This window comes from Choloepus didactylus, chromosome 3 (assembly GCF_015220235.1).
Source record: "Choloepus didactylus isolate mChoDid1 chromosome 3, mChoDid1.pri, whole genome shotgun sequence".
Lineage (NCBI taxonomy): Eukaryota > Metazoa > Chordata > Mammalia > Pilosa > Megalonychidae > Choloepus > Choloepus didactylus.
In genome coordinates this window covers 184,304,643-184,324,276 of record NC_051309.1, presented here as the reverse complement: position 1 = coordinate 184,324,276, position 19,634 = coordinate 184,304,643, and the positions used below count along the sequence as shown (strand labels likewise).

At 38.3% G+C, this 19,634-nt stretch overlaps 1 protein-coding gene across 17 annotated transcripts in view; it reads left to right on the top strand.

The window, feature by feature from the left end:
* NEK1 (NIMA related kinase 1) overlaps positions 1 to 19,634 on the top strand; it is a 351,041-nt gene that overhangs the window by 7,060 nt on the left and 324,347 nt on the right. For 16 of the 17 annotated variants that reach the window (XR_005215994.1, XR_005215995.1, XR_005215996.1 and 13 more), the window contains 2 exons: positions 3,753 to 3,901; positions 4,327 to 4,423. The exons of the other annotated variant lie outside the window; for it this stretch is intronic. Coding sequence is in view for 13 of the 16 variants with exons in the window: in XM_037830995.1 (XP_037686923.1) it covers positions 3,785 to 3,901; positions 4,327 to 4,423 (214 nt within the window). In the remaining 3 variants the exon portion in view is untranslated. The remainder of the gene's footprint in view (positions 1 to 3,752; positions 3,902 to 4,326; positions 4,424 to 19,634) is intronic. 17 annotated transcript variants of the gene reach the window in all.

The following is a 19,634-nucleotide window of genomic DNA, read 5'->3' as shown; positions in this document are numbered from 1 at the left end:
GTTGTAAGTGGCATAGTAATACAATGTTTTGTACTTTCATGTCCTGGAGAAATCATTAAATTCTGGCTGCCCAGAGAGGCATAATAGTACATCAGATGAAAAACCTTAGACTTAAAAATATGTTTGTAGTGACTTTTGTTCTTTAATGTACCAATATATTGCTATGGTAATAGTTCATTTCTTGTTTTCTCTAAACTAAAAGCATTCTTGCTCTACAGGAATTTTGAAATGGAAATGGTTATAATATTTTCTAAGCTGATCTTTTCCTTCCGAATTTCATAAGATATCGTTATCTTATTGATTTTACCACAGACTGGGTTCTGGCCTTCATTTTGCAGGCCCAGATTATGAATTTTGTTATTTAAGATTGGACAATTTTTAATAGGTCATTAATGGGAGTTTGTGGGCCCATGAAGAGCCTTAGCAGCTTTTTCCAAATGTCAGGGGCAGACTGGCTGATGAAATGAGTGCCCAGCACAATCTGACTTCTTTGGAGCTTCTACTAACCTTCCCTGGAAAAGGGCCAGGTTTACCTTTCTCTTGAGTGATTTCCCATAGCTTGTTATAATTAAATGGCTTGGTGGTACATTTTCTCATGCCTTCTAGCAAACAAGTTTTAAAAGAGGATCATTAAGATGATCTGTATTATAGACTGGAGGATGTATTGTAATTAAGAGTCCCATTTCAGGGCTATGCTTCCCCATCTTTTAGCTTATATTAATTGTTGGCATATCCCATTTTCTCTGGAAAAGCAAATAGAGGAGCCTCACTAGCATGTGTGACCACTTGACATCCCAGCGCACATCAGAGCTGGGCTTTTCCCCTCTCCACTGGCCCAATGGCTTGAGAACATGGGGAGTAAAGTCACTGGGCATCCTTGGGACACTTTCCTGAGAGATGTCTGGACCTGCGCTCTGGGGGTTTCCCGGGCTTTGCCTAAAAGAATTCCAGGACAGTGTTCTTGAGGAGTCCTTCGTCTTTGCTGGCCCAATGTCTTGGAAACATGGAGAGTAAAGTTGTCGAGTGTCCCCGGGAGATGTCTAGACCTATGTTCCCGAGGTGGTGGCCTGCCCCACCTGAGCAAAGTGGACAACACTCCCGGGAATACCTTTGTCCTCTATTTTCCTGTTTCCTGAGGGCTAAAGAGTGGTCATGTTGTAGAAGAAGGGAAGCCTTGTATTTGGCCACAGTGGGTCTCAATAGAGACTAAATAATCAAGGCCTGGAGGGGAGTGCCCAATTCCAAAGGGCATAAACCAGAGGTTATTCTCTAGAATGTCAAAGACAACAACTTATTTGGTACAAGGATCCTTAGTCTAGAATCAATCCTTTGTTACAAAAGATGGAATGTCTCAGAAGGCATCAAAAGCCAGACAAGAGAAAGGAGACTCTCATGGAGATAGGGGAGAGGACCTCAGTCAAAGAGGTAAAAAGAGGAACAGATTCAGCAGTAGGAGGGGTCTGGGTCCCTAGAGGAGAGGAATGGAGAGAGTGTGGTGAAGTCTTGGAGAACTGAAGTGAGGGAGAGGGAAACGGGAGGACTTGATTTGACTCCCATCAGACTCCTGCACAACACGGGGAGAAGTCCCCAATCAGGTCTCAAGGGTGGCATTGTCTGCCACTCAGTCTGCTTGGACCAGCACAGTGTGGAGGCAGGCCCCTGCCACCTCTGAGGAGGGAGCCAGAGAACTCAGAGTAGACTGAGATTATATCCTAGGGAAGCTGGATCACAATCCCTAGATCCCTGCAGGGCCTCAGAGGGGAGGAAAGGAGATTGTGAGGAAGTCTTGGAGAACCAAAGAGAGAGAGAGGAAAACAAGCGTACTAGATTTGGCTTCCATTGGACTCCTGCTTGACATGGGGAGAAGCCCTGTCAGGGTTCAAGGGGCAGTTTCTCCTGCCGTTCTGAGTCTCCGTGGACCTGCACAGCATGGAGATGGGCTCCTGCCACCCCTGAGGAGGGAGCTGAAGAACTCAGAGTAGACTGAGATGATGTCCTGGGGAAGTTGGATCAGAGTCCCCAGATACCTGGAGACACAGAATTGCATGAGGACATAGGAGAGGATAACAATGAGGCAAGAAGAAAAAGCGAAAGCATGTGGCCAAGACTCCTGGTCAATAACCATGACTTACTGGTCCAGACCGTCGGAGAGAAGTGTCTCCTGACTGTCTCGCCAAAATATGTTATCAGCGTTGGGTTTCTAGGTTCTTGACCATGCCACAACAAAGAATTCAAAGGTACAGAACAGATTAAGTAAGCAGACAGAGTTTGTTAAATACTCGTGGAAAGAGAAGCATGCAAGCACTTGCCGAAGAAAAGTGGTGAGAGGCGAGAGGCCTCTCTCTCTTTAACATTTACTGCTGAGCCTATTGTACTCTTGACTTCTATCTCTATCATTCTTCTGAACTAATGCCCTTGATCAGTTTTCTTGATATGGGAAGGATCTAAGTATGATACCAAAGGCAGAAATGTAAAGGAAAAGATCAGTACATTTGTTCACATCAAAATACTTTTATACTGAAATAAAATTGAAAGGAAAAAACATATAAGGAAAAATACAACATTTATGACAGATAAAGACTAATAGGTTTATTACATAGGAACTTTCACAAATTAATAAAAAGATGATGAACTCAGTGGAAAATGGACAAAGAACATGGATCAGTAGTTCTAAAGAAAAAAAAATACAGATGTTCAATACATTTTGGGAAAAAAAATTCAAATTTACTGGTAAGCAAAAGAAATTCAAGTAAAAAGACACCTTTTCCCCCCATAAAACATAATGAGTAAAAATAACAGCATGTACTGACATTGTGTTCACTGTATGCCAGGAACTAATTTAAGTACATAACTTAAATTAAGGAACCCTCCAAAAAGTTCTGTAAGTATGTACTATTATCCACATTTTACAGATGATTGAACTGGAGCATGTAAAAATGAATAACTTGTCCAAGATTACATAGGAAATAAGTGATGAAGCTAGGATTTAAACCCAGACTCTAAGGTTTCAGTGCTCTTTAACTAGTGCTCTTTAACTATTAACTCTTTATTGCTGTTCTAATATTTTAATAAATAATAATCAGTGTTGATGAGGTTACCAAGGAGCAGGTACTTTCATACACTGCTGGTAGGAATATAAATTAGACGTTTCTGTAGGACAGTTAAGTCATATGTTTGACATATTCTTTAACATGTGCATATCCTTTGAACTCAGAATTTATCCTAAGGAAATCCTTATAATAAGTACGTAGAAATGTACATACAGAGATTTTTATCTGAAGTTGTTTTATAATGGCAAACGTAAGCAATTTATATGTCTAATAAGATAATTAGTTAAATAACTTTGGGAAAGCTTGCATTCTTATTGGAGATAAAGTTATTATCTTATTGGAGATAGTTAGTTAAATAACTTTAGTAACCTTGCATTCTTATTGAAGATAATAAAGTATTACTAACTACTAATTAGTTTATATAGAAAAAAGTTGCTTTTCTTGCCATACATTAAGTACATACAGGATTTCGCTTTCCGAAGCATTCTTAGAAAATCGAGTTGTCACTCTTTGGTTTTCTCTTTTTAACTGTAACTGGGTTGAATGACTAAAATTGAGATAAAGTTTGTTTAACTTTCAGCAGAGTTTAAATATCCTTTCTTTTAAAGTTAGCAAATCACTAACTGATTAGAATGTGAATTAAACATAATTGTCATAGAAGATAAGCTTTATCTTTTTTAAAGCTTACTTTTTTATGTCTAGCACATCTGTAAGGATGCCTTAGAAAAAGAATCATGGAGAAGTATGTTAGACTACAAAAGATTGGAGAAGGTTCCTTTGGAAAAGCCATTCTTGTTAAATCTAAAGAAGATGGCAGACAGTATGTTATCAAGGAAATTAACATCTCAAGAGTAAGTATATTTTTAGTCTGGTTGCACAAGTAATAATTGTGTTACAGTAGGGCTCATTGTTAAAGAATAAAAAAAAAATACAGCAATGTATAACGTAAAGTGAAAGACAGCCATAGTCTCACAAAGAACCACAAATTTCAGATTAATATGTGTATGCTTTCAGATTTTTTCTGTGTGCGATTGTGTGCATGTGTTTACAAAAATATAATACCTACTATTTTTTAACTTAATCTAGTTTGGGCATCTTAAAATATTTATACTGGTAGATTCAACTCATTGTTTTTAACTTCTTTCTATATTTTGTTGAATGGATGGTACTTTATTGGTACTTTTTTTTTTTTTTAACCACCCTCTTATTGATGGACTTTTAGGTTGTTTCTTGATGGTTTAATTTAATATCTTCTTTTTTTCCCCTCTTATTTAAGATGTCCAGTAAAGAAAGGGAAGAATCAAGGAGAGAAGTTGCAGTGTTGGCAAACATGAAACATCCAAATATTGTCCAGTATAGAGAATCATTTGAAGGTCAGATCAGTTTTGCAAGAGAGTTCAAAAGAAATCCTAAGCAATATTATATCTTTGGGATAATTTCCTCATAAAGAATCTTTTTTGTGAATGTATTCTCAGGAAGAATTGTATTTCATTTTTGTTACAATATCATGCATATGGCTATCAGCCTTATTCTAAGATAATAGTGAAACCCCACTGTCCTTGTCTAGTTGTGGAAAGTGAAAGAATATGGGACAAAGTAAGAAGAGTAATGTACATCTTTTTAAACTTTTAAGTGCTGCTACCACTACCACCAAAAAAATGTTCTAATATCGGGAAGTATCCTATTTATTATTATGCAGCTGTATATATCATTATAATATGGAGACATATGGAACATGTTTTCAAGCTCTTAAAATATTATAGCTATAGTTGTTTTTTGGGAAGATACTGTAATACAGGCACTAACATAAGGCAGGTCAAGGTGGTTTATTAGGGTCCTATCAAATATCATTCTCATATTTATCATAAATCCCTATAATTTACAAAACAGATAATATTAGATTGAAAATAGAAGTTGTTTAAATAACTTTCAGGTTCACTTCACTGATTGGTTTCAGAATCTGGATTAGAGCTAAAGTATCTTTATTTCCAGATGAATTTGGTGTCTACTAAAGTAGATAACCTTTTTTAAAAAATTATATGTTCAGTTTATTGTTTTTTTTAGAATTTATACCTAATGTAAAAGAGTACAATGTTAAACACTCTTTCATCCCAAGACCTTGTATTTCCTTTATTCATCTTTTCCCTAGCATGTTCTTTAATTTCTGTTTTCTTTCATCATCAAGATTTTAATATTTGAAGTCAGAAGGTTTTTTTTTTTTTAATTTTATTTTGAAATAAATTCAAACTTACAGGAACAGTTGCAAAAACAATACAAACCCCATACACAGAACTCCAGCATACCCCTCCCCCCTCCCCTGATACCCTGATCCACCAACTTTAACATCCTGTCACACCACCATTTCTTTCTTTTCCTCCCTCCCTCCCTCCTTCCCTCCCTATCTGTCATCCATCATCTATTGCTCTGTCTTCTGAACATATGAGAGCAGACTGCACACATCCTTGAACAAACAATCTAATTCACATATGCATTTCCCATGAACAATAACATTCTTTTATGCTTTCCCTTTAAGCGCAGCTAAGAAGTTCAAGAAATTCAACATTGATACAAAGCTTACATTGTATATTTCCTTTTTTTTTCCTTATGTCCCAACTGTGTCCCTTTGATCCTCCTCTCCTCCATCCTCAGATCCCCATCCAGGATCATCCTTGGCATTTAATTGTCATTATCTGTTCAGACTGTCTTTTTTTTTTTTTTTTCACTTGTAGAAACATATATACAGCCTAAATCTTCCCATTCCAACCCCTCCCTAGCATTCCATTAGTGGGATTAATCACATTTAGAATGTTGCAATGCTATCACCTTCCCACCATCCATTACTAGAAATTTCCCTTCACCTCAGACAGAAACCCTTCACTCATTTCTTAACTCCCCGTGGCCCCTTCCCCCACTTTTCATAACCCATACTCCACTTTTGATCTCTATGGTCGTATTCTCTGATACTTTATTTGTGTTTACTGTGGGGCTTAAATTTAACTTCTTAAGTCTATATATAACAATCTTGTTTTTCTTTGATACCAACTTAACTTCAATAGGACACATACATTATGCTCCTTTACTCCTCCATTCCCTCACCTTTATGTAGTTCTTGTAAAAAATTACATATTTTACATTCAGTCAAAAACCACTGATTTATCATTACAGTTTATGTATTTTAGATCCTGCAGAAAATAAATAGTGGCGTTACAAATCAAAAATACAGTAGTATTGTCGTTTATATTTACCATATGATCTTTACTGGAAATCTTTATTTCTTCATGTGGTTTCAGTCAGTTGTTTAGTGTCCCTTCCTTTCAGCCTGCTCAGTTCCCTTTAGCATTTCTTATAGGACTGATCTACTGGTGATGAAGTCCCTCAGCTTTTGATTATCCGGGAATGTTTTCATCTCCCCCTCATTTTTACCCTTAAGGTGTTTGTGAATTTTCTAAGTCTCTGGTGGTTTTTGACTTTTATTTGTATTCCACTGTGGTCAGAGAATGTGCTTTGAATAAATTCAATTTTTTTTTTTTTTTAATTTATTGAGGCTTGTTTTATGTCCGAGCCTATGGTCTATTCTGGAGAAAGATCCATGATCACTAGAGAAGAATGTGTGTCCTGGTGATTTGGGATGTAATGTTCTAAATATGTCTGTTGAATTTCTCTATCTCTCTTTCTCCTTTCTTTGTTTCTCTGTTGGTAGGTCTCCCTTTAGTATGTGAAGTAGGGCATGTCTTTTATTAGCAAAATCTCTCAGCATTTGTTTGTGAAAAATATAAGCTCTCCCTCAAATTTGAAGGAGAGTTTTGCTGGATAAAGATTCTTGGTTGGAAATTTTTCTCTCTCAGGATTTTAAATATGTCATGCCACTGCCTTCTCGCCTCCATGGTGGCTGCTGAGTAGTCACTACTTAGTCTTATGTTGTTTCCTTTGTATGTGGTGAATTGCTTTTCTCTTGCTGCTTTCAGAACTTGCTCCTTCTCTTCGGTATTTGAGAGTCTGATCAGAATATGTCTTGGAGTGGGTTTATTTGGATTTATTCTATTTGGAGTTTGCTGGGCATTTATGCTTTGTGTATTTATATTGTGTAGAAGGTTTGGGAAGTTTTCCCCAACAATTTCTTTGAATACTCTTTCTAGACCTTTACCCTTTTCTTCCCCTTCTGGGACACCAATGAGTCTTAAATTTGGACGTTTTATTTTATTTATCATATCCCTGAGATCCATTTTGATTTTTTCGATTTTTTTCCCCATTCTTTCTTTTGTTCTTTCATTTTCTGTTCTGTGGTCCTCTAGGATGCTGAGTCGTTGTTCAACTTCCTCTAATCTTGTGAATATCCAGAGTCTTTTTAATTTGGCCAACAGTTTCTTTTATTTTCATAAGATCTTCTATGTTTTTATTTACTCTTGTAATTTCTTGTTTATGCTCTTCTAGGGTCTTATTTATGTCCTTTATATCCTGTGCCATGCTCTTCTTCATGTCCTTTATATCCTGTGCCATGCTTTCATTGTTTGATTTTAGTTCTTTGATTAATTGCGCCAAGTACTGTGTCTCTTCTGATCTTTTGATTTGGATGTTTGTATTTGGGTTCTCCATATCATCTGGTTTTATCATATGCTTTAAGATTTTCTGTTGTTTTTGGCCTCTTGGCATTTGCTTTACTTGATAGGGTTCTTTCAGGGTCTATAAAATACCAGTGTCTAATTTGTTAGATCTACAGCTTGGTGGTGTATACTTTCTCTAAGTGTACACCACCAGATTGCATCCAGCAGATTGTGTCCGTGAGTCACCTATTCCCCTCAAGTCAGTTCTCCCCAACTTTGTCTTTGTGGTGTGTGGGGGTCTGATTCTTGTGGGGTTCAATTGGTTCACCAAGTTTGGGTGTATTGTTAGTGCTATCCACCCTGAATATGGAGCATGTGTCTGAGTGGTTAGGGAGGCAGGTCAACTTTAATAATCAAACGTAGGTGTTCGCAGAGATTTAAGGCTGTTGCAAGAGTCCAAGCCTTCACCTCAGTCCCACCACAGATCGTCTCTGCTGCTGACCCACGAGTCCCTGGCATTGGCGTAGGGTCCTGGGGATTTCCAGGTGGGTCCCTCTTCTCAGTTGTGCTCTTCCAGGACGTCTGCCGAGGGAAGGCTGCGCCACGTTACAAGTGTGCACCGGCCCTCCAGGGAAGCCCTGAGCCTCTGGGCTGTGCAGGGGCATTCCCAGCCTGCTGTAAAGATGGTTGAATGGGGAGTGTTAATTTCCCCCTCTTTGCACAGCTCCGCCTTCCCAGCTCTGGGACAATTAGCTGTGGGTGCCCTAAAGGCCACTGTCCATGGCCAATATTGTGATGTGTGCGTGGTGCTGCAGGAACCACTCCCTGTCATACTGGGACCCTTGGCATGGCTCTGGGCTATGGGTCTGGCCCTGGGCGGGAGTGTCCCAAGCCTGCAGGGGAGATGGGTGCAAGAGGTGCAGTTTCTTTCTCCTTTTGACTCCCTTCTGCCCCCCTGGCCCCTAGATAATCACCAGTGGGTGTGGGAAGGGCTATCCTGCATGCCAGACACCGAGGCATTGGGGCAACCTGCTCCTGCCGTGCTTCACTGAGCGTTTCTCACCATTGTATCTGCAGTCGGTCCCAGGTTTTTTTTTTTAAAAAGAACTAGTCCATCTCCAAACACCAAGCCATGGTTTCCCCACACCACAGCACGGCCACTGAACTTTCATCCGGCTCACTCACTCATTTCAGAATACAGACTCCCGGTTTCACCAAATGCACGGTCCCTGTGGATTTAGCAGACTTTGTCTGGCTGGTGCATTGCTGGAGCTGGTGTTCTGGGACACTTTCTGGCTTTTATCTAGTATTTTTCAAGGAAGTGTTTTTTTGCCCTGTCTTACCTAGCCGCCATCTTGGGGTCTTCAAGTCAAAAGGTTTTGAATGCATTTTAACAAATATTCTTGCAGCTATTTTATGTTTATGTTAATTACTGCACTTAAAACTGAACATAGATATCCTAATGATTCAAAAGGGAGTGGCATATTCTTTTTTATTTTGTTTTATCTTATTTACTTCATTTTTCTCTTTATTAGAGAAGTTGTAGGTTTATAGAAAAATCATGCAGAAAATACAGAGTTCCCATATACCCCTCTCACACACACAGTTTTCCCTATTTTTAACACTTCACATTATGTGGTAACTTTGTTAGAATTGATAAACAATATTATTATAATTATTAACTATAGTCCATAGTTAACATTAGTTAACAACTGTTTGTATTGTACAGTTGCATGGCTTAAAAATTTTTTTATTCTAGTAACATATATACAAACTGAAATTTCCTCTTTTAACCACATTCAAATATAAAACAATTCAGTGGTGTTAATTATATTCACAATGTCGTATTGCCATCACCACCATCCATTACCCAAACTTTTCTATTACCTCTAAATGAAACTGTACTAATAAAGCATTAACTCCCCTTCCCTACCTCTACCCAGTACCCTGGAAATTTGTATTCTAGTTTCTGACTCTGTGAATTTGCTTCTTCTAATTGTTTCATATGGCACATTCTTTTAATAAGGTTTTATTGTTAGTGGTACTTAATTTTAAAGGAATACATGTTCATGATAAACATACTAAAAAGCATAGACATGCATGAACTAAAAGTTATCTATTCCTCCCACTCCACCCTCATTTCCATTCCTATTTCTAGGGATAAGCATTATCAACCATTTGGTGTTTATCCTTTGCTATATTTTCTAAGCCTATATGAAACAAACATTACTATAACTTTGGAAGTTTAAAAACAAGTGAGATCATACCTGTGTATTTCTGCATCTTATACTTTTCACTTGATATTTCATGTATATCTTTCCATGTCAGTTTTTAGTGATGCAACTTAATCTTTACAAATGTCTTGTAACAGCTGCAGTGTATCCCATTGTATGCATTATATGGGCCTATCACAGTGTGCTTAGCCAGTTTTCTATTATGGACGCTTAGGTGATTTTTAGTTTTTCCCTATTGCAGATAATGTTGCACTGAACATTCTTACACAGCTGTCTATATACTTGAGTAGTATCTCTGTAGAAGTGGAATTGTTAGGGTAAAGGGAATAGGTGTTCCTGTGACTCACAGGCTTTCCAAACCTAGGATATAAGTTCATTCTAAAATTTGTATGGTGTAATTTTTTTTTTTTTTAATCTTCATTTTATTGAGATATATTCACATACCACGCAGTCATACAAAACAAATCGTACTTTCGATTGTTTACAGTACCATTACATAGTTGTACATTCATCACCTAAATCAATCCCTGACACCTTCATTAGCACACACACAAAAATAACAAGAATAATAATTAGAGTGAAAAAGAACAATTGAAGTAAAAAAGAACACTGGGTACCTTTGTCTGTTTGTTTCCTTCCCCTATTTTCCTACTCATCCATCCATAAACTAGACAAAGTGGAGTGTGGTCCTTATGGCTTTCCCAATCCCATTGTCACCCCTCATAAGCTACATTTTTATACAACTGTTTTCAAGATTCATGGGTTCTGGGTTGTAGTTTGATAATTTCAGGTATCCACCACCAGCTACCCCAATTCTTTAGAACCTAAAAAGGGTTGTCTAAAGTGTGCATAAGAGTGCCCACCAGAGTGACCTCTCGGCTCCTTTTGGAATCTCTCTGCCACTGAAGCTTATTTCATTTCCTTTCACATCCCCCTTTTGGTCAAGAAGATGTTCTCTGTCCCACGATGCCAGGTCTACATTCCTCCTCGGGAGTCATATTCCACGTTGCCAGGGACATTCACTCCCCTGGGTGTCTGATCCCACGTAGGGGGGAGGGCAGTGATTTCACCTTTCAAGTTGGCTTAGCTAGAGAGACAGGGCCACATCTGAGCAACAAAGAGGCGTTCGGGAGGAGGCTCTTAGGCACAATTATAGGGAGGCCTAGCCTCTCCTTTGCAGCAACCGTCTTACCAAGGGTAAATCCTGTGGTAGAGGGCTCAACCCATCAAACAACCAGTCCCCTATGTCTGTGGTCATGTTAGCAACCATGGAGGTGGGGTAGGCGAATACCCCTGCATTCTCCACAGGCTCCTCAAGGGGGCACTACATCTTTTTTTTTTCCTTGTTTTTCTTTTTTTTTTTTTTTTAACTTTCCCTTCTTTTTTAAATCAACTGTATGAAGAAAAAAGTTAAAAAGAAAACAAACATACAATAAAAGAACATTTCAAAGAGACCATAACAAGGGAGTAAGAAAAAGACAACTAACCTAAGATAACTGCTTAACTTCCAACATGTTCCTACTTTACCCCAAGAAAGTTACCTAATATAGCAACATTTCTGTGAACTTGCTCCTACTATATCCATCAGAAATTAACAGACTATAGTCATTCCTGGGCATCCCCAGAACGTTAAATAGCTTATCTGTTCTTCTTGGATTATTGTTCCCCCTTCCTTAATTGCTCTCTACTGCTAGTTCCCCTACATTCTACATTATAAACCATTTGTTTTACATTTTTCAAAGTTCACATTAGTGATAGCATATAATATTTCTCTTTTTGTGCCTGGCTTATTTCTCTCAGCATTATGTCTTCAAGGTTCATCCATGTTGTCATATGTTTCACGAGATCGTTCCTTCTTACTGCCGCGTAGTATTCCATAGTGTGAATATACCACATTTTATTTATCCACTCATCTGTTGAAGGACATTTGGGTTGTTTCCATCTCTTGGCAATTGTGAATAATGCTGCTATGAACATTGGCGTGCAGATATCTGTTCGTGTCACTGCTTTCCGATCTTCCGGGTATATACTGAGAAGTGCAATCGCTGGATCGAATGGTAACTCTATATCTAGTTTTCTAAGGAACTGCCAGACTGACTTCCAGAGTGGCTGAACCATTATACAGTCCCACCAACAATGAATAAGAGTTCCAGTTTCTCCACATCCCCTCCAGCATTTGTAGTTTCCTGTTTGTTTAACGGCAGCCATTCTAATTGGTGTGAGATGGTATCTCATTGTGGTCTTAATTTGCATCTCTCTAATAGCTAGTGAAGCTGAACATTTTTTCATGTGTTTCTTGGCCATTTGTATTTCCTCTTCAGAGAACTGTCTTTTCATATCTTTTGCCCATTTTATAATTGGGCCGTCTGTACTATTGTCATTGAGTTGTAGGATTTCTTTATATATGCAAGATATCAGTCTTTTGTCAGATACATGGTTTCCAAAAATTTTTTCCCATTGAGTTGGCTGCCTCTTTACGTTTTTGAGAAATTCCTTTGAGGTGCAGAAACTTCTAAGCTTGAGGAGTTCCCATTTATCTATTTTCTCTTCTGTTGCTTGTGCTTTGGGTGTAAAGTCTAGGAAGTGGCCGCCTAATACAAGGTCTTGAAGATGTTTTCCTACATTATCTTCTAGGAGTTTTATGGTACTTTCTTTTATATTGAGATCTTTGGTCCATTTTGAGTTAATTTTTGTGTAGGGGGTGAGGTAGGGGTCCTCTTTCATTCTTTTGGATATGGATATACAACTCTCCCAGCCCCATTTGTTGAAAAGACCATTATGACTCAGTTCAGTGACTTTGGGGGCCTTATCAAAGATCAGTCGGCCATAGATCTGAGGTTCTTTCTCCGAATTCTCAATTCGATTCCATTGATCTATATGTCTATCTTTGTGCCAGTACCATGCTGTTTTGGCAGCTGTGGCTTTATAATAAGCTTCAAAGTCAGGGAGTGTAAGTCCTCCCACTTCGTTTTTCTTTTTTAGAGTGTCTTTAGCAATTCGAGGCATCTTCCCTTTCCAAATAAATTTGATAAGTAGCTTTTCCAAGTCTGCAAAGTAGGTTGTTGGAATTTTGATTGGGATTGCATTGAATCTGTAGATGAGTTTGGGTAGAATTGACATCTTAATGACATTTAGCCTTCCTATCCATGAACATGGAATATTTTTCCATCTTTTAAGGTCCCCTTCTATTTCTTTTAGTAGAGTTATGTACTTTTCTTTGTGTAGGTCTTTTACATCTTTGGTTAAGTTTATTCCTAGGTACTTGATTTTTTTAGTTGCTATTGAAAATGGTATCTTTTTCTTGAGTGTCTCTTCAGTTTGTTCATTTCTAGCATATAGAAACATTACTGACTTATGTGCATTAATCTTGTATCCCGCTACTTTGCTAAATTTGTTTATTAGCTCTAGTAGGTGTATCGTCGATTTCTCAGGGTTTTCTAGATATAAGATCATATCATCTGCAAACAATGACAGTTTTACTTCTTCTTTTCCAATTTGGATGCCTTTTATTTCTTTGTCTTGCCGGATTGCCCTGGCTAGCACTTCCAGCACAATGTTGAATAACAGTGGTGACAGCGGGCATCCTTGTCTTGTTCCTGATCTTAGAGGGAAGGCTTTCAGTCTCTCACCATTGAGTACTATGCTGGCTGTGGGTTTTTCATATATGCTCTTTATCATGTTGGGGAAGTTTCCTTCAATTCCTACCTTTTGAAGTGTTTTTATCAAAAAGGGATGTTGGATTTTGTCGAATGCTTTTTCAGCATCTGTTGAGATGATCAATTGATTTTTCCCTTTTGACTTGTTAATGTGTTGTAATACTTTGATTGTTTTTCTTATGTTGAACCATCCTTGCATGCCTGGAATAAACCCCACTTGGTCATGGTGTATGATTTTTTTAATGTGTCTTTGGATTCGATTTGCAAGTATTTTGTTGAGGATTTTTGCATCTATATTCATTAGGGAGATTGGCCGGTAGTTTTCCTTTTTTGTAGCATCTTTGCCTGGTTTTGGTATTAGCTTGATGTTAGCTTCATAAAATGAGTTAGGTAGTGTTCCATTTTCTTCAGTGTTTTGAAAGAGTTTGAGTAAGATTGGTGTCAGTTCTTTCTGGAAAGTTTGGTAGAATTCCCCTGTGAAGCCATCTGGCCCTGGGCATTTATTTGTGGGAAGATTTTTGATGAATTTGCTTGTGATGGGTTGGTTGAGGTCTTCTATTTCTTCTCTGGTCAGGCTAGGTTGTTCATATGTTTCCAGGAAATTGTCCATTTCCTCTACATTATCCAGTTTGTTGCCATACAGTTGTTCATAGTATCCTCTTATAATTTTTTTAATTTCTTCAGGATCTGCAGTTATGTCACCTTTTCCATTCATTATTTTGTTTATATGGGTCTTCTCTGTTTTTGATTTTGTCAGTCTAGCTAGGGGCTTGTCAATCTTGTTGATCTTCTCAAAGAACCAAGTTTTGGTGATATTTATCCTCTCTATTGTTTTTTTGTTCTCTATGTCATTTATTTCTGCTTTAATCCTTGTTATTTCTTTTCTGCTACTTGGTTTAGGATTGGTTTGCTGTTCATTTTCTAGCTTCTTCAGTTGATCCATTAGTTCTTTGATTTTGGCTCTTTCTTCCTTTTTAATATATGCGTTTAGTGCTATAAATTTCCCCCTTAGCACTGCTTTTGCTGCATCCCATAGATTTTGGTATGTTGTGTTCTCATTTTCATTTGTCTCTATATATTTAGTAATTTCTCTTGCTATTTCTTCTTTAACCCACTGATTGTTTAGGAGTGTGTTGTTTAACCTCCAGGTATTTGTGAATTTTCTAAGTCTCTGATGGTTATTGACTTCTAATTGTATTCCATTGTGGTCAGAGAATGTGCTTTGAATAATTTCAATCTTTTTAAATTTATTGAGGCTTGTTTTATGTCCCAGCATATGATCTATTCTGGAGAAAGTTCCGTGAGCACTAGAAAAGTATGTGTATCCTGGTGATTTGGGATGTAATGTCCTGTATATGTCTGTTAAATCTAATTCATTTATCAGATTGTTTAGGTTTTCAATTTCCTTATTGGTCTTCTGTCTGGTTGATCTATCTGTAGGAGAGAGTGATGTGTTGAAGTCTCCCACAATTATTGTGGAAACATCAATTGCTTCCTTTAGTTTTGCCAGTGTTTCTCTCATGTATTTTGTGGCACCTTGATTGGGTGCATAGACATTTATGATTGTTATTTCTTCTTGCTGAATTGCCCCTTTTATTAGTATGTAGTGGCTTTCTTTGTCTCTCAAAACATCCCTGCATTTGAAGTCTATTTTATCTGAGATTAATATTGCTACACCTGCTTTCTTTTGGCTGTAGCTTGCATGAAATATTTTTTTCCATCCTTTCACTTTCAGTTTCTTTGTGTCCCTGTGTCTAAGATGAGTCTCTTGTATGCAGCATATTGATGGTTCATTTTTTTTGATCCATTCTGCGAATCTTTATCTTTTAATTGGGGAGTTTAATCCATTTACATTCAACGTTATAACCGTGAAGGCATTTCTTGAATCAGCCATCTTATCCTTTGGTTTATGTTTGTCATATTTTTCCCCTCTCTCTATTAATATCCTTTATTGTACCCATACCGAATCTCTTTAGTACTGAACCTTTCTCCAAGTCTCTCTGTCCTTTCTTTGTTTCTCTGTCTGTAGGGCTCCCTTTAGTATCTCCAGTAGGGCAGGGCTCTTGTTAGCAAATTCTCTCAGCATTTGTTTGTTTGTGAAAAATTTAAGCTCTCCCTCAAATTTGAAGGAGAGCTTTGCTGGATAAAGTATTCTTGGCTGGAAATTTTTCTCACTCAGAATTTTAAATATATCGTGCCACTGCCTTCTTGCCTCCATGGTGGCTGCTGAGTAGTCACTACTTAGTCTTATGCTGTTTCCTTTGTATGTGGTGAATTGCTTTTCTCTTGCTGCTTTCAGAACTTGCTCCTTCTCTTCTGTGGTTGACAGTGTGATCACTATATGTCTCGGAGTGGGTTTATTTGGATTTATTCTATTTGGGGTTCGCTGAGCATTTATGATTTGTGTATTTATGTTGTTTAGAAGATTTGGGAAGTTTTCCCCAACAATTTCTTTGAATACTCTTCCTAGACCTTTACCCTTTTCTTCCTCTTCTGGGACACCAATGAGTCTTATATTTGGACGTTTCATATCATCTATCATATCCCTGAGGTCCATTTCGATTTTTTCAATTTTTTTCCACATTCTTTCTTTTATGCTTTCATTTTCCCTTTTGTCATCTTCGAGGTCACTGATTCGTTGTTCAGCTTCCTCTAGTCTTGTACTATGAGTGTCCAGAATCTTTTTAATTTGGTCAGCAGTTTCTTTAATTTCCATAAGAGCATCCATTTTTTTTATTTAGTCTTGCAATGTCTTCTTTATGCTCTTCTAGGGTCTTCTTGATTTCCTTTGTCTCCCGTACTATGGTCTCATTGTTCATCTTTAGTTCTTTGAGTAGCTGCTCTAGGTGCTGTGTCTCTTCTGGTCTTTTGATTTGGGTGCTTGGGCTTGGGTTATCCATATCGTCTGGTTTTTTCATATGCTTTATAATTTTCTGTTGTTTTTGGCCTCGTGGCATTTGCTGAACTTGATAGGGTTCTTTTAGGATTTGTAGACCAATTGAAGTCCTTATCTCTAATTTATCAGATCTACAGCTTCGTGGAGTACACTTTCTCTAACTAACCAGCTAGTGGCATCCACGAGCCACCTGTTCTCCACAAGCCAGTTCTCCCCTGCTTAGCCTTTTTGGTGAGTGGGGGAGTGAGTCTTGTGGGGTCCAATTGGTGTGCCAAGCTTGCGCGTGTAGTTGTTGTTGCCTGCCCTGTATATGGGGCGTGTTTCTGGGCAGTCCGGGAGGGGGGGGTGGCTCTAACAATCAAATCTCCCTGGTGATCCTAGAGTTTTAAAGCTGCTGCAATAGTCTTATCCTTCAGTTCACTCCTGCCACAGTTTGTCTCTGCCACTGACCCACAAGTCCTTGGTATTGGCGTATGGCTCCTGAGACTTGCAAGTGGGCCCCTCTTCCAGGCCGTGCACCCCGGGTCCTCTGTTGAGGGATGACTGTGCTATGTCACAGGTGAGTGCCGTCCCCCCAGGGCAGTTCTGGGCTGCTGGGCTGTGTAGGGAGGCTCCCAGTCTGCTGAAATGATGGCTGAATGGGGCTTTGTTAATTCACACTGCTCTACCTTCCCAACTCTGGGACAATCAGCTGAGGTTGCAGGGAAGGCTAATGTCCACGCCCAGTTTTGTGGTGTGTGCCTGTTATTTGAAGCACTTCCGTCACACTGGGTTGTCTGGGGCAGTTCTGGGCTATGGGGCTGGCGATGGGCAGGAGTGTTTCCTGTCCACCAGGATGGTGGCTGTGAGCGGACACCCCCCTTTTCTTGGGAAGTTGTGGTGTTTAGTGAATTTTCTCAGTCACTGGATTATTGCGTTTTGTCTCAGAGCTTTCCTAGTTCTGCTCTTGACTTGACCTGCCCAAATTGCAAGTCTTTGAAGCTTTCTGTATTGGGCTTCTTAGAGTAATTGTTTTAGAAAAAGAAAAAAGGATTAAAAAAAAAAAAAAAAAAAAAAAGGGCCCTCCTCAGAGATCTAATGGGTTATTGAAATGCTAAGAGACAAAGCAACCAGGGCCATTAAGGAAAGGTCCACAGGGCAGAGAGATCAGCTTTTCTTCGGGATTTGCATATGCGCCTCAGGGCCTGAGCTCGGGCCTGAGCTCTGCCCTTCTCCTTTCTATGTTCACCAGAACTCCAAAAATCCTCCGCTTTTATTTTGGAGTTTTTCGTGTTGTTTTTTTTCTCTATGCCTGTCTCCTTTCTGCTGGGCTGGCTGCTCTCAGATTCTCTGGTGTCTGGTCTCAGTCTATCTATGGTTGGAGTTTGGATCAGTAGAATGAGTTTCCGATAAGGGCTGCCACTGCAGTTCTCCCTTCTCCTTCCCGGAGCTGACAGCCCCTCCTCCCACGGGACTGAGCCTGGCATGGAGGGGCGCGGGTCCCCTGGCCGCAAAAACTTACAGATTTCGCTGATCTCATCAGTTCCACGTTTTCATGAGTGTTGTATGAAGTATGCCCAAAGTCAGATTGCTCTGTGGTGTCCAGTCCACGCAGTTCCTGGCTTTCTACCTACTTTCCTGGAGGAGTAACTAAAACATACAGCTCACCAGTCTGCCATCTTGCCCCGCCTCCTGTATGGTGTAACTTTATTTGGTAATTCTGTATCTTTGGTCACTGTCCTTATTTCTCCCTTACCTGAAGAACTTCTCATTTTATTCTGTGTAGACATTTGGATTTCTCTTTATTTTCTCACAGAGCTTTTGGGAACCTGAAAGCCCAAATATTTAATTAGTCCCTGGAATGATTAGAATAATTTAGTCCATTTTTTTTTATTAATACTGTTATTATTTTATTACATCACTAGGATGATCCAGTACATTTACATCTAAAAAGATAGAAGTATAATCCAAGCACAATTCTTTATGAAGTAACTATTTCAGTATGTAGCTATGTAGTATAATATTTCAAATCTATTTAGGAGGAAACATTTTCTAAAAAATCATTTTTCCATTTTTTCTACAGTTCTAAGAGGTTTATGCCTTAAAGCATTATTTTTTACCACATGAGCATAGCAAGGTTAGATGCTGATTGGTGAAGGGCAAAGTGATTTATAAAGTCTCTTTCATTTTTCAATGTTTTTTCTTTCCAGTGATAAGTGTGGAAATGTCATTGGGAATGTCATCTGGGAATCAACTAAAATATTTCAGTTGCTTGTGGGTTCACTTACTTATTGTGTGTATCCTGTACTTTGACATTTGATCAAAAGCCACATAAATCTTGGTTTGTTTCCTCCAAACCAAGTTTATTCCTTCTGTATCCTGAATTTGATCCTTCTTTGCCATATTGTATTTCTTCATCACCCGTCATTGCTGGTTCCTCTAATGATCCATGTTCTGCCGTAGTTGTATTTCCGCTGGAATCATTCTTGCTTCCAAACCTCTTCTGCACCCTTTTGTTAGTCTCTCACATCTCCCCAGAGTCAAATATGTGGATATTTCTAAATATGTGGAATATTTTCAATTAAATAAAACTATGAATGCTTGGTTTAATTTCCCATTTTTTATTTTGACATATTTTATTATGTATTTGTTGTTGAATTGCAGTGTCATTTGTTAAACAAAGACACTTTGGAGTGGCATAAGGAAACATCAGATGAACTTAAAATTGGGGAGCTAAAGTATTTTTTTTGCAAAAATATAGCCCCCTTTAGAATACAACAAATATATATTTGAATTATAAAATACCTTGTCTGTAATGAAGAAAAGTATAAAGAAGAGATTGCCAACCTCCCCAAGCTTGAGTGCATTTCTGTGCATATTAGGAGGTGGCCAACATGAATTTAGTCCATTTTTAAAAATAAGCAAGTTGGTTCAAAAAATTGCCAACTTTGACATTATTTTGAATGTCTGCCATAAAAGATGAAGAAGTTAATGTATTTACAGTTCATCCCACTGAATTATTTTTGTTAACCCTGACATGGTAAAAATATTTTTTGTTCTGAAACCATAATTCTTAGAGTTGTTTAGCCTTGGTTCTGTATTAAACAGATTCAATTGTTATTTTTAGTTCTTTTATATCTTAGCTTCCCCATTCCTAAATTATCTGAATTCATCTCTTGGTTGGCTGAATTTTATGTTTTTTTTTTTTTTTTTTCCCCATGAAGAACTTGTGGATGCTATATTTCCTCAATTCAATTAATATTTGCATTTCTGAGAGT